General features: G+C 35.8%; 3 protein-coding genes across 3 annotated transcripts; 2 read left to right on the forward strand and 1 right to left on the reverse strand.

Moving 5' to 3' along the window:
• Window positions 1-4,560: 4,560 nt before the first annotated feature.
• Window positions 4,561-5,880, reverse strand: LOC111804141 (uncharacterized). The gene has a single exon (XM_023688839.2). The coding sequence runs from the start codon at window positions 5,571-5,573 to the stop codon at window positions 4,836-4,838; it is 738 nt and encodes a 245-aa protein (XP_023544607.2). The 5' UTR covers window positions 5,574-5,880; the 3' UTR covers window positions 4,561-4,835.
• A 2,790-nt stretch (window positions 5,881-8,670) lies between these two features.
• Window positions 8,671-11,202, forward strand: LOC111803906 (epoxide hydrolase 3). The gene is made up of 5 exons (XM_023688519.2): window positions 8,671-8,829; window positions 8,902-9,116; window positions 9,926-10,093; window positions 10,186-10,421; window positions 10,794-11,202. Exons 1-5 carry the CDS (start codon window positions 8,757-8,759, stop codon window positions 11,038-11,040), a joined length of 939 nt encoding a protein of 312 aa, XP_023544287.2. The 5' UTR covers window positions 8,671-8,756; the 3' UTR covers window positions 11,041-11,202.
• A 328-nt stretch (window positions 11,203-11,530) lies between these two features.
• Window positions 11,531-13,970, forward strand: LOC111803907 (epoxide hydrolase 3). The gene is made up of 5 exons (XM_023688520.2): window positions 11,531-12,051; window positions 12,159-12,373; window positions 12,689-12,859; window positions 13,232-13,467; window positions 13,540-13,970. Exons 1-5 carry the CDS (start codon window positions 11,982-11,984, stop codon window positions 13,784-13,786), a joined length of 939 nt encoding a protein of 312 aa, XP_023544288.2. The 5' UTR covers window positions 11,531-11,981; the 3' UTR covers window positions 13,787-13,970.
• The last annotated feature ends 172 nt before the right edge of the window (window positions 13,971-14,142 follow it).

A 14,142-nucleotide genomic window follows, 5' to 3' on the forward strand; every position in this document is an offset into this window, starting at 1 on the left:
AATTATGATTTACGTATATAAAAAAGACATTATTATAATGGATAAAAAACATTGGCTAATTTAGGGAATGATTATGGGTTTACAGGTAAGGAATATATCTCTATTGGTATGATATGATGCATTTCAGAGAAACCCCAAAACAAAGCCACGAGAACTTATGCTTAAAGTGGACAATATCATACCATTGTGGAGAGTCGTGTTCATCAAACATGTATCGGAGTCATGTCCTAAACTTACTTAGCCATTTTGTCAATAGAATCCTCAAATGTCGAACAAAGTATTGTGAGCCTCGAAGGCATAGTAAAAAAAGTGACTAAAGTATCGAACAAATGGTGTACTTTGTTCGAAAAAAAAAAAAAAAAAATCAAGCCTCGATTAAGGGGAGGTGTACTTTGTTCGAGGGGAGAAGCCCAAAGCAAAGCCATGAGAGCTTATGCTACAATATCATATCATTGGAAGAGTCATGTTCATCTAACAATTATTACTATAACAGTTTCGTTTCCCTCGACAAAATAAAATGAAATAAATCATTTGGTAATTATTATTTTTCTTTTTTAGGCTTGTTTTTACTATAATTATTTTACAATAATTTTTACATTCTTAAAAAAAAAATATATATATGAATTTGTAGGCAAATTCAAAACACAAAAAATAAATTTTATAAAAAAAAAAGTAAAAATATAATTTTCAAAAATATTTTATAGTAAAAATTTTGTAATATCATATACTTTATAATACATTATATCATTAACGAGGACTTTATTACATCATAAGCATAGTTAGATATCTAATAAAATTTATACATCAATAAATAAGTACCAAAAGAAATGTACACTGAAAATCAAATAAATAAATAAATAACATATAAAATGTAATGAACTTTGAATACCAAATACATAACCATATATATATATATATATCGAAAAACTATTCAAATCTGATCTTATCTTTCATCTTCCTCGACCAACTTCATCACTGCACCTGAAACACTGGTGAGCAGCTCCGACCAATCACTGCACACCAAAATAAATAATAATAATAATAAAATTACATTAGAAAAAAATATATATATTTATTAGAAAATTATTTATTAGGATAAATTTAAATTGTACCCATTTGTGGAGTCGAAAGACAAGCCGACAGTACACTTAGCTTCCTCAACGGCCCAAGCGAAGCGGCTGAGCCTTTTATTTTCATCGGCAACTCGGAGCTCTGACGGCTTCACATTCCAAAAAATCGGCACGATCCATTTATTGGATCGCAGCATACGAGCCAGCTCATAGAGACAGTAATACGAGTCGCAATACCGAGGCGAAAAGACCGGTACTCCGACCCTACAGCTTCGGATGGCGGAGTCAATTTTGGCAATGAGGTTGTCGCCGGGGGACATGGACTTGACGTCGAGAAATGGCCGCAGCCCCAAGCCGGAGAAATGCTCGTGCAATATTCCGGCCACGCTCCGTCTTGTGTCGATTCCACGGTGGCTTATGAACACGTCCAAATCTGGGGATTCCGTTTTGATTCTGTTTTTAATTTTGGCGCACAGGCGCGTGGTCTTCACCGCCGCCGGTGACCGTTGCATATTTCACGCTCTCTTATATTATCAATATTGGACGTGTGATTGCTAGCACAACAAATATTCCCTTCAAAATCCACGAAAAATATTAAATTTAATAAATATGACATGAAGTTTATAAGAAATTAAGTTAGATTCCGATCTTCTTACCTTTATCCAATATTTTAAGATCAGCCGATCTCATTTTCTCGTATCCAATTAATTAGATTTTTGTTAGCATAGAAAATAAGGAGAGAGAATGAAAATAAATAATATATGTTTAGAGAATGAAAATCTATTCACAGAATTAAAGTAATTACAAAGAATGACACGTGGCCGTGGTTTTGCACGTGTCATATATATTCATATGTGTGAATTGTTTATCAATCAATATGCTTATGATATATTTATAATTGTAAATTGTATGATAATACTTACGGTACGATGTGTTCAATGATATGTTTGAGATAGGATACGAGCATACTGCACTAAACGTAATGTAATGATAGGAGTAAGACATGTTCATGATACGTTAAGGTTAGGTTACGTATTGAAGTGCTATGGTATGAGAGATTGATAACAACAATAAGGTCGTGATCAATTGATAAAAGAATATGATTAGGTTGTAGATAGAAAGGGATATGATTATGATAGATTGATAGAACGATAGCGTTAGGATGCGTTCTTGTAACGTTACGACTAAGGTACGTTCAGGTATCGATACGACGGTGATATGTCTAAGGACATGAAGGCAATGATAAGTTAGGGAAGGATATGATCATAAAGTGTTTACAATATGATATGATTATGATACGACATGCGAAGAACGGTATATATATTATATTATATTATATTATATTATATATGATATGAAAATGATATGAAATATTTTATGGTATGAGACATGTGATCAATTGACATGTTTATGATGCGATATATTGTGATGTGATATGTTAACGTTTAGATTGTTTTGTGTAATCTTGAGGTAATTGTTGTATGAACCGCACGTTATGAAATGATATGTTAAAAACATAGAGCGTTATGTTATGTCTCCTAAATTGTACGTATACAACATGTTATGAATGACATGATATCACGATAAATGACATGAAATATAACCCCGTTAGAATTATGCATGATATGAAAACTGAAAAATAAGAAAAAATATGATATGAATGTAAGACGATAGTGGGGTTATATTTAATAATGTCGAAAATGGAAAAATATTGGAACTTCATGCATTATGTGTGCTTATGCATTGGGGATACCCCTATTTCATCACGATGGTACAGACACGAACACTAATAGACAGGGGTACGATCATTATGTTTTACATAATGCTGCCATGACAGTTACTAGTTCTAACAAATGTCTGGCCTAAGGAGCTCTCAGAGTATGCTCGCCCAACAAGGAAGGTGGCTCAGTGGTGTGCGAACTGACTCGTGAGTCCATACTCGCACGTATGAGCTGTGTGTAGAGTATATGGTACAGATCCAAATTACCCATAGTACCGTAGGAAAATAGATTGAAAGAATATGTCCTATCATTGCATTCACATGTTGTTACATTTAACCCCAATAGTAGGGTCACTTATTGAGTATTTCTTTAAATATTCAAACCACGTGCTACTTCTATTTCAGGTTAAGGCAATATATTCCTGTACGGCTAACGACAACACCGCAACTCGAGTCTATGGCACATGCATAAGATAGTCGTATTTATTTTCTTGTACTCAGACTAGGATAAGAATATTTTTAATTTAAACGTTTATTTATTTTATTTAGCCTTGTGTCATTTTTTAAAACTATTTTCGAAACACACAAGTCCATGACAGTATTTTAAGATAAAAGTTACGTTATATGAGTTATATGGAAGTTTAAATGAAGTCTTTCCACATTCAATATTCATAATATATATACAGTATCGATCTTAAATTAAGTAGAAAATTTCGGATCTCTAACTACATCAGATAAACTAAACTCACAATTTGATTAAATAATTAAAATTTAACAACAAAATGATTAAGGTTTCTATCGAACAATATATTTTTAACGTAAAATATCGTCTCGCCTATTTAATAAATAAATAAATAAATAAACGAGAGGCATAGACATTTATTGGGAGAGTTTATAATATTATCAATATTGAAATAGCAAAAATAAAAAATGGCTAAATTAATTACATAAATTTGACGTGGAAATGAAATTAGGTAGGACGGCTATGCTATTCACATAGCCTTCTCATACCTTTTGCCCTAAATTCAATGCCTTCATAAATACTCTCATTAATTATTTTTACTTCCTTTTATAAATATAATATATATATATATATATATATATATATATATATATATATATATATATATATATATATATATATATTTTGTTATTTATACGAACAAATCTAAACCGGCACGGAAAATAGATTTGGAGTAAGGGTTTAAGGAAGCAATTATAGACGAAAGCAAAAAAAATTGAGACCATAAAATTGAAAGGAGGAAGACAAAAACATGTTATATCGTGTTCGAGATTACCCTATTAAATCCAGCACGAACTGTGACAACTGTAGATTCTAAAAATGTAACGGAATCTATTGTTAAATATGACAATTACGAACATTATCTAGTACAACAAAAATTAAGTTATTTATTAAAATTAATTAAGTTCGATATTTGTGTATTCCTACGTGGAAGGAAGGGATAGGGGTAGGTGCTGACTAGATTTGTCCAATTTGTATGCCCTAAGAGGGAGGATCTAATTTTTAATTTTCCAACTAAGAAAATAATTTCAATATATTTTCCAAATTGCACACGGAAAATTCATAATTGATTTCCCTTCCATTTTGTAATTAAAAGAAAATAATAATAAATCTACGTGGCAAGCAATAATAATAATTAAAAATTATATATCTATACATACCTGGCAAACCGAAAGGCTGCAAAGTGATCCGCCGTGGATTCTCTGCCATTGCAATGTCATTTTTTTTTAAAAAAAAAACATATAAAATAAAATAAAATAAAATAAGAATTAATAAAATTTAAATTTATATATCCACAAAGAGAATCTTCCATCACATTCTGTCACCCCAAAGGCCTACTGGTTCAGACCCCATCCTTTCAGTGTTCATCATTTTCCATTCAATTTAATGCAACAAACCTTAATTTTCCATTTCACATTAAAATTTTCAAACGGATTTAACTCTATTTCATATGTAATTTAATAAGAACATACCCAAAAAAAAAAAAAAAAAAAAAAAAAAAGAAACTATATTATATAGTGTTTTAAGGTTTGATGTCGTGGTCGTCGTCCCATAGGATATTGAGATCAGTTGTGGCGAAGGTGTCGATGTCTTCCCAGCTCCAGTAGCTGCTGTTCGACATGTCGGCGCCGCTGCAGTTGGTGGTCGGAAGCTGCCATGGATGATGTGTACCGGTGCTGTTGGGTTGCTCTGTTTCTATGGCCTTCAATTCTTGATCTGTTGTTGTTGAAACGCCTGAGAAATCTGCGTTTTGGGAATTGAGAATTCCGTAATTTGTAGTGAAGTTTTCACATTCCACCCAGTTGGTCGACGACGGCGGCGGTGGCGGCGGCGGCGGAGGGAAAATCAGCCCCTGATACAGAGGAAGGGAAAATTGGGTGTTTATCATTACGCCGTCTGCGGCGGCGACGGCGGCGGAGGCGGCGGCGGAGGAGGAGGAGGATTTGGGGATTTGTTTTTTCTTTAAGCGTTTGTTTTTACGGCCGCCACCAACAGGGACGTTTCGGAGAGTTCCACCATTGGTCCAGTGACGTTTACAAGCTCTACAAAAATGGCGCGGCTGAGATTTGTTGTAATTATTGTAGTAACAGAATTTGGTGTTGGTTGAATCGCATCTCGGACACTTTAATTGCTCAGTTTGCGACGGATTTTGGTGGTGGTGCGATCGTTTCACGGCGGCGCTTGACAATTTCTGTGGCGGCGTAAGCGTCTTACTCCAATCAAATACATCGATCGAAACCTGTTTCGAACTCAAACCCATCTCACAAAACAACTCGAAGAACAAAACCCAGAAGGGAATTCAAACAAAACGAATCAAAGAAGCTGAAAAACAGAGAGACAGAGAGATACGAGGTTATAAGAAGAAGAAGAACAAGAGGTTGCTGGTCGGAAAGGACAAGGAAGGGGAATTCATATCTGTAATTAAGAATGATTCTGTGTGGAAAAACCAGAGAAAATGGTTTGACTAAGAATTCAATTTTCTATTGGCATAGCGGAATTTGGGTGTTCTTCACAAACATCTTTTATTGCTTTTTATTTATAGAGAGAGAAACAGAGACTTCAAGACTAAGTAGAAAGTGGTAGATGACACGTGGATAAATCAGAGCCGTCTATAGTGCTTTTGATTGATGTGCATGGCAACGGCAGTCGCAAATTGGCAACGATTCATTAAAATATGTAAAAATTTATCATACGTTACGTTACAGTTTCTTTTTTTTTTTTACTTTCAAAATTATATAATATTAATTTTATATTTCCTATATTTTTTAAATAAGTTAGTTAAAAGTAAAAAAAAAAAAAAAAAGAACAAATTTCAGAATGTACTGTGGTAAAAAAGTAATACATAAATTTTCATAAAATTATACACATGACATGAGACATGACCTTAAATAAAGTATACATAAAAAATCGGGTAATTTACTAATTAAATGATTGAAAAAATAAATAAATTAGGAAAAGAATAATTTCCAAAGCAGCTCGTGGGTCCCACTGGGGATGTTGGCATCACGTGCTCCTCCAATTTGAGGCATTGCTTCTTCTTCCTGGACCCATCCGCATGTGATTACATGTTCCACGTTGGCTGTCTTTGCGTTATTCGCCACGTGTGGGCTCCTCCACCCTGAGCGTGTGAGTTTCCTTTTAATTTTAAAAAAATAATTTTATTTTAAATTCCTTCCCCTCTGGCTATACTAGCAGCCCAATAAGACCTAATCATTATGCGAGAGACCCAGGGATTTTAGTATTTGTTTTTTAAAATTATTATTATTAAAATATATTAAAATAAATTAAAATTGTCAATCTCCGGTAAACTTCTCGGAGAAACTTTATATATTTTTAATTAAAGATAATAATAATAGTAATAATAATAAATGATACGTAAAAAATACGGTGCATGCGTGGGGAGTATAATATAGTGACACGTGGCCGTCAGACAAATAGGAAAAAATAAAAACCCACGAAAGGCACGTGCTCTATAAAATTTAAGAATTAAGGAGGAATTAAATAATAATATTACATTAATACGGAATTAATAATATAATAATATTATATATATATATAAAAGAAAAAAACAATTATTTGATTAAGATTTGATCTGGCCAACGAAGCAGAAACAAAATAATGTGAGGAATCCCAATCGCAATTCCCAAATCCAGCATGGTCGGTTCGGTCGGTCGTCTTTCTCATTGCCTGTTCTAAACCACAAAATTCTTTTTTTAATTAATTAATTAATTGATTATAAAATTGAATTATTATTGTTACGTTTGATTTTAATGAATGGAAATAATTAAAAATATAAGAATGTTTAATTAGGTGGAAAAAAGGGAAGGCATGAGAGTGGAATGATGGTGGAATATTATATATATTTAATTTAATTTAAAAATGACCTAAGTTTGAACACATGGAAGTGAATGATTCAAGGATTTGGGGTTTTGGTTGGCTAATTAATTAGTTAATTAATTAATTAATTATAATTATGTGCATGCAAATTGGAGCGTGGCGTCTCTTCCAGGTTGTAAAGTGAAGCAATCCCACATTTTTGCCATCACTTGTCATTTGGGGTATTTAGCTTCCTTCATAAGATTTTATCCTATTTGGCTTTGGGTCTGAGATGGACCCGGTCGTGATACAATGTTAGAATTCTATCTCTTTTAAAATGGTATCTCACTGATGGCTCGGGCCTCCTTGAAAGGGGCTTTCTTCGCCCTCCACCTACCCTGCACAGTAAAGGCCCATAGCTAATCTATGGGAACAGTGAAGATTCGAGAATTTGTGGAATAATATGACCGATAGTTTTACACTATTTGATTTGCTTTAGAATTAGCGATAATATAATTTTTTTTTTATTGAAAAAGAGTAATTTTTAGACGAGCGACTTTGATGGGTTTTATTAAAGCTCGTGTACGAGGAAAAACAAATATCTTATCGATGAAGTTAGGCTTGATTTTTTTTTTTTTTTGGAAAGAAAATTTAACCCCACAAAAAAGTTATGAAAAAAAAAAAAGAAGAAGAAAGAGAGTGCAGGGAAAGCAAAATTGTCATTTTGTTCTGCTTTTTGCAGCTTCTTCAACCTTAAGAAACACACTCAAATCCCTGCTGTCACATTGGACACTTGTAGCTCGTGGTCTGCACTCATGTTTGGTTAGCTCGAAAACGTGTATCTTAATAAGAAATGCTCCATTCCCTCTCTTTAACCCTCTCTTTAATCGATGCGGGATCTCACAATTCACATCTTTTAGAGGCTTAGCGTCTTCACTGACACACCGCCCAATGTCGGACTCTAATACCTTTTGTAACAACACAAACCCACTAGCACACCACTCCGTATATGGCTCTGATACTCCACCACTAACAGATATTGTCCTCTTCTTAAGAGAAGTTTTCACACACTTATAAATGATATAAGATTTCACAATCTCTTAACGTGTCTGAAAGCAACGATTCAACTAAATTTGTTCCACAACCGACTCGAACGCTATATACTATGGAGACGGTGGTAGAACGTTCTAAGAACACGAAACATCAAAATCACCAACTAATTCTTAGTACCATTTACATATAAGATAACCCATTATACAGCAATTCATACAATGTTGAAAGAAGCTGACAAAGTGGGATGATTTGACTGCTTGTTTTGTGTCAGTGTCTCACAGGCAGCTCTTGTTCTGTCATTCATGCACTCTGTAAGAGCCTATCTCTTCTCTTTTTGTCTTTGTTTGTAAAAAACGACAAGAGCCGAGGTTGTTGGCCAAACCAACACATGGGAAGCATGCGTGCAAGACTCTCTGCTCATACCTTATTTACTTCAGGACAAAACACAAAACAAACAAACAAACAAACAAAACGGACGTATGATTTTATTCAAACTGCTTAATTGTTGTTGCTTTAATTCAAGATTCCCCACAAAGAAAAAAGCCTAACCCTTTTGCAAATCATCGAGCTTTCAATGGATAAAATTGAGCACATCTTCGTGGAAGTTCATGGCGGCTTGAAAATCCACGTGGCGGCGGTCGGAACCGGTGATCAATTTCTCCGCCCCTATGGGAACTTGCTTGTTCTTTTGTTCTCTGTTTTGATGTTCTTTCTTTCAGGTTCTAATGTGGTGGTTTTTCTTCATGGATTTCCTGAGATTTGGTACTCCTGGCGCCACCAGATGATTGCCGTGGCTAACGCTGGATTCCGAGCAATCGCTCTCGATTATAGAGGTTATGGACTCTCCGATTCCCCGGCCGAGCCCTCGAAGACTACTTACAACGATCTCATTACCGATCTCCTTCAGATTCTCGACACTCTCCATATCCCTAAGGTACTGTTCCAGATGTATTGTCGTAACTCTCGTTTAGTTTTTAATCATTAATGATTCATATTCTTATTTATTTTGGTCATTAATTGAGTATTCTCGTTTATTTGGTTAATGTATAGAATTAGTATTGCTATGCGTTTTCTAACATTATTATGGGACGTGGAGTCATTGTCATTTTATATTTGTCTAGAGGCAATTTGGAGGAATTTTGACGAGAGACTTTGTAGTGTGAGAGTGTGAGAGATACATTTGTAAACACTTTGGTTACAGTGACTGACTAACATCTGTGGATGTAGGGAAATTTCTTTTCTCCCAACCACATGTGTCTTTTTGTTTAATTTATATTTATAGATGTGTGAGTACAATCGATCTTGCTTCCACTTCCGCTACAACAATTGGGTATCAAAACATTGTTGTTGTGGCATTTAGACAACAACAAGTGATATCAGAGCATTTTAGATTGTGACATTTGGACACAACAATTGGGTGTCATAACATTTTGGTCATAGCATTACGACATAACAAATGCTATCAAAGCATTGAATGTTGTGGTATTACGATACAACAAGTGGTGGTATCAGAGCATTGAATGTTGTGGCATTACGACACAATAAGTGGTATCAGAGCATTGAAGGTTGTGTCATTACGACACAACAAATGGTATCAGAGCATTGAAAGTTGAGGCACGTTACAACAATTGAATATCAAAACATATTAGTTATAGCATCGCGACGCTAACACTCAGTTTAATCTCAGTTTTGACATGTTTTTGTGTTGATATATGTTGTACTAATTACAAGAACTGTGAATAGGTGTTTCTAGTGGGGAAAGACTTCGGAGCAATGCCAGCTTATTACTTTGCTATCAAAAACCCAGACAGGGCATTGGGAGTTGTGACAATGGGAGTGCCATTCTTGCCAATTAAACCCAAGTTCGAAGAAGGGCACCTCCCTGAGGGCTTCTACATTTCAAGATGGCAGGCATGATTCAACTCCACAATTTATAAGAACACCAACCATCAGCAGCTGATTTCAGTGGTTTAAAGTTCATCTTGTCTGATTCTTTTGTGCAGGAACCTGGCCGAGCAGAGGCTGATTTTGGTCGTTTTGATCCAAAAACTGTTGTTAAGAATGTGTATGTGCTGTTCTCTAGAAGTGAAATCCCAATAGCTCAAGAACACCAGGAGGTAATGGATTTGGTGGATTCATCTACCCCTCTTCCCCCTTGGTTTACTGAAGAAGATCTAGCTGTTTATGGAGAGCTGTATGAGAAATCTGGATTTGAAACTCCACTAAAAGTTCCTTACAGGTTTGAATCTTGTTTATTTATGAGTATTGTGTTCAGGATTATTAGGAGTGAGTCCCACATTGGTTAATTTAGTGAAAGATCATGGATTTATAAGTGATGAATACTATCTCCATTGGTATGAGGCATTTTGGGGAACCCCAAAGGAAAGTCATGAGACTTTATGCTCAAAGTGGACAATATCATACCATTGTGGAGATCCCTGATTCATAACATGGTATTAGAGTTATACCCTAAACTTAGCCATTTCAATAGAATCCTCAAAGCCACAGCAAAGCCATGAAAGCTTATGCTGAAAGTGGACATATCATACTGTGATTCCTAACATTATTGTTGTAGCTTGAATGAGTATGAACATGATGATATCTATAATAGGTCAATCGATGAAGATTGGGGAGTGAAAGATCCAAAACTGGAGATCCCAGCGCTTCTTATAATGGGTGAAAAGGATTATGTTATGAAGTTTCCAGGGATTGAGGAATATGTAAGAAGTGAAAAGGTGAAAGATTATGTTCCTAAACTGGAGATTGTGTTCCTACCTGAAGGATCCCACTTTGTTCAAGAACAATGCCCTGAAAAAGTTAATCAGCTGCTACTCACTTTCCTTGTCAAACACACTTGATTTGGATATCTCCACATAAACACTTCAAAATAATGATATCCATATGAACCGTATGTGCGCGCATGTGCGTATGTGTAGCTACTTTTGGACACCACAGTGACTGTCTTTCTACTTATATATATCAATGCCTAGTATCGGTGAAAATTTTGAGTTTTTGTTTTATGAGGTCGTCCACCGCTATCCAGATATTGTCCTATTTCAATTTTTTCTTAATGTTTTTAAAACGGGTTTGTTAGGGAGAGGTTTTCACACCATGTTTTGTTTCGGTCTTCAACTGATGTAAAATCTCATAATCCAACTCTCTTTGGAGGCTAGCGTTCTTAGTGGCACTCATTTCTCTCTTCAATTCATGTGGTATCTCACAATCTACTCCCTTTGGGATCCAGTGTTCTCGAGGCATAATTTGATTATTTTATTTAGGATTGTGAGATCCCATATCAATTGGAGAGAGAAACAGGTGCTAGCGAGGATGCTGGGACTAGGAGGTAGATTGTGAGATCTCATGAGAGTTGGAGAAGAGAACGAAACATTATTTATGAGGGTGTGAAAAATCTCTCTCTGGTAGACGCGTTTTAAAACTGTGAGGTTGACGGCGATTTGTAACGAATGAAAGCTGACAATGTCTCCCGGCAGCGGAAATAATATATATTATTTATCTAAATTTTATTGCAAAACCTCAATAATTGTTTTTTCAAACTAATTTCAAATTAAAAAAGAATATATATTTTTCGAAATTCGAGTATAATTCAAAGCAACCGAAAAGGGTATTTTGGTAATTTAGACTTTAGGAAGCCACCAAGAAAGCCCCCGCCCACAAACAACGACTTTCTTTTGGCTGTTGAAAGACTATGAGCGGTTGGGTTACATGAGATAATTGAAACAGAGCAGAGTCCAAAATCTGAACTCATCTCCACTCACTCATTTCCCTTTTGAGCTCTGGAATGGATCAAATTCAGCACAATTTCATCGAAGTTGCAGGCCTGAAGCTCCACGTAGCCGAAATCGGAACCGGTGATCACTCGTTTCTGCGCCAATTTCTTCACCGGAACTTGTTGTTTTGCTTGCAAAAACCTACTCTCTATCTGCGTGTGCTCATCCTTTTACCATTTTTCTTTCAGGTTCCAATGTCGTCGTCTTCCTCCACGGATTTCCGGAGATATGGTACTCATGGCGGTACCAGATGATCGCTCTTGCTAACGCCGGATTCCGAGCAATTGCTCCCGATTACAGAGGATATGGACTCTCCGATTCGCCTGCTGAGCCCTCGAAGGCTTCATTTAGCGATCTCATCAGCGATCTCCTTGGGATTCTTGACGCTCTCAACATCCCTAAGGTACTATTCTCCCTATGATGCGCTTTAATTTGTGGCTGTAATCGTATTAAGGTTATTAGGGTTCTAAACGGAAGATCGCAGTTACATCGACTGCGAGATGTTTGAAAAAATGAACTGCTGGATGAATTGATTAATAGAAAACGTTCGAACGAAAAGGAGTAGAATCTTTGTCTTTGTCTCTGATAATTTCTAACACGAACTGATCTCCATTCCTACATATTGACTTTTGATTTTATGATTTTGAAGTAAAGCCATTCCTACATAGCCTGCTGCGATGATAGCAAACTAAGAAATCTTCTTACATTACTCTGATAGGTGATTATTGTTGGGAAAGATTTCGGAGCATGGCCAGCTTATTACTTCGCTCTGAAACATCCTGAGAGGGCACTGGGAGTTGTCACATTGGGAGTGCCATTCATGCCTCCTGGATCTGTTAGGAGTACCCAAAGCCACATCCCTGAAGGCGTGTATACTTTAAGATGGCGGGTACCAATCCACATGCTCTACCATTTGCATTACACTCTAGCCCTTTCAAAACAAAACTCAAGTCCTATTGATTTCGTAGTACTGATTCTAGATAGAGATCTCTATCTCGATAGTTAATAAGCAAACATGTTGTCTTCTTGGGGTTTTCCCTTTCGGGCTTTCCCGCTAGGGAGAGGTTTCCACAAGCATAAAAAATGCTTTATTCCCTTCTCTAATCGACTTGAGATCTCACAAAACATGTTGTTCTACTCTAGAATAGATGAATCTTTTATAATGATTGGTTGGATCTCAAGTTTTTTTTAACTTTGTGTTTGCCTGTTTTTTTGTTCTTCCTTTTACTAATTTGCTGCTTCAACTTTTTCTCTAATCGAGGAACCGGGGCGAGCCGAGGCTGATTTTGGTCGCTTTGATGCAAAAACCGTTGTTAGAAATGTTTATATCCTCTTCTCCAAAAGTGAAATGCCAATAGCTCAAGAAAATCAAGAAATAATGGACTTAGTAGACCCATCCACCCCTCTTCCTCCCTGGTTCACCGAGGAAGATCTAGCAACTTATGGAGCTCTGTATGAGAAATCTGGATTTGATACCGCATTGAAAGTTCCTTACAGGTATGAGTTTATGAAGTGATCATATCTTGTTCTACTTGGATAATTCTGTTATATTTGATATGAATATGATAGGTCATTCAATGAAGATTGGGGAATAAAAGATCCGAAGGTTGAAATTCCAGCATTGTTCATAGTGGGTGAAAAGGACTATGTTCTCAAATTCCCTGGCATTGAGGAATACATAAGAAGTGGAAGAGTTAAAGAATTTGTTCCCAAATTGGAGATCATCTATTTGCCAGAAGGAACTCATTTTGTTCAAGAACAGTCCCCAGAAGAAGTTAATCAGCTACTACTCACTTTCCTTGCCAACCATTTTTGACAGTGCAAGTTCTAAGTCTATCAATATCTACACTGTGTATGTTCTTAATCCCAACTGCAGCCATGTAATATGTCAACTACGTTATGTCTAGAGAAACGATGAACCTTTGTCCAAATATAAATTGTAAAATAAAAAGTCTGAGATCCTACCTTCATTGGAGTGGGGATCGAAGCATTACTTATAAGGGTGTATAAATCTCTCTCTTGCATAAGCGTTTTAAAAACCTTGAGAGAGTCCAAAGATGACAATTTCTACTAGCGGTGGACTTAAGTTGTTACAAATAATATTAGAGTTAGACACCGAGCCGTGTGCTAGCGAGGACATTGGGCCCATAAGGGGGTAGATTGTGAGATCTC

The sequence above is a fragment of the Cucurbita pepo genome, chromosome 10 (assembly GCF_057944985.1).
Source record: "Cucurbita pepo subsp. pepo isolate OVF chromosome 10, ASM5794498v1, whole genome shotgun sequence".
NCBI lineage: Eukaryota > Viridiplantae > Streptophyta > Magnoliopsida > Cucurbitales > Cucurbitaceae > Cucurbita > Cucurbita pepo.

What these genes read in the sequence shown, in the direction of transcription:
- LOC111804141 (XM_023688839.2), bottom strand. Translation starts at nt 5,573, where the DNA reads ATGGGTTTGAGTTCGAAACAGGTTTCGATCGATGTATTTGATTGGAGT.
- LOC111803907 (XM_023688520.2), top strand. Translation starts at nt 11,982, where the DNA reads ATGGATCAAATTCAGCACAATTTCATCGAAGTTGCAGGCCTGAAGCTC. An exon ending in CGTAGCCGAAATCGGAACCG is followed by an intron (nt 12,052 to 12,158) that starts GTGATCACTCGT and finishes TTTTTCTTTCAG; the next exon opens with GTTCCAATGTCGTCGTCTTC. An exon ending in ACGCTCTCAACATCCCTAAG is followed by an intron (nt 12,374 to 12,688) that starts GTACTATTCTCC and finishes TTACTCTGATAG; the next exon opens with GTGATTATTGTTGGGAAAGA.
- LOC111803906 (XM_023688519.2), top strand. Translation starts at nt 8,757, where the DNA reads ATGGATAAAATTGAGCACATCTTCGTGGAAGTTCATGGCGGCTTGAAA. An exon ending in ACACTCTCCATATCCCTAAG is followed by an intron (nt 9,117 to 9,925) that starts GTACTGTTCCAG and finishes AACTGTGAATAG; the next exon opens with GTGTTTCTAGTGGGGAAAGA. An exon ending in CCACTAAAAGTTCCTTACAG is followed by an intron (nt 10,422 to 10,793) that starts GTTTGAATCTTG and finishes TATCTATAATAG; the next exon opens with GTCAATCGATGAAGATTGGG.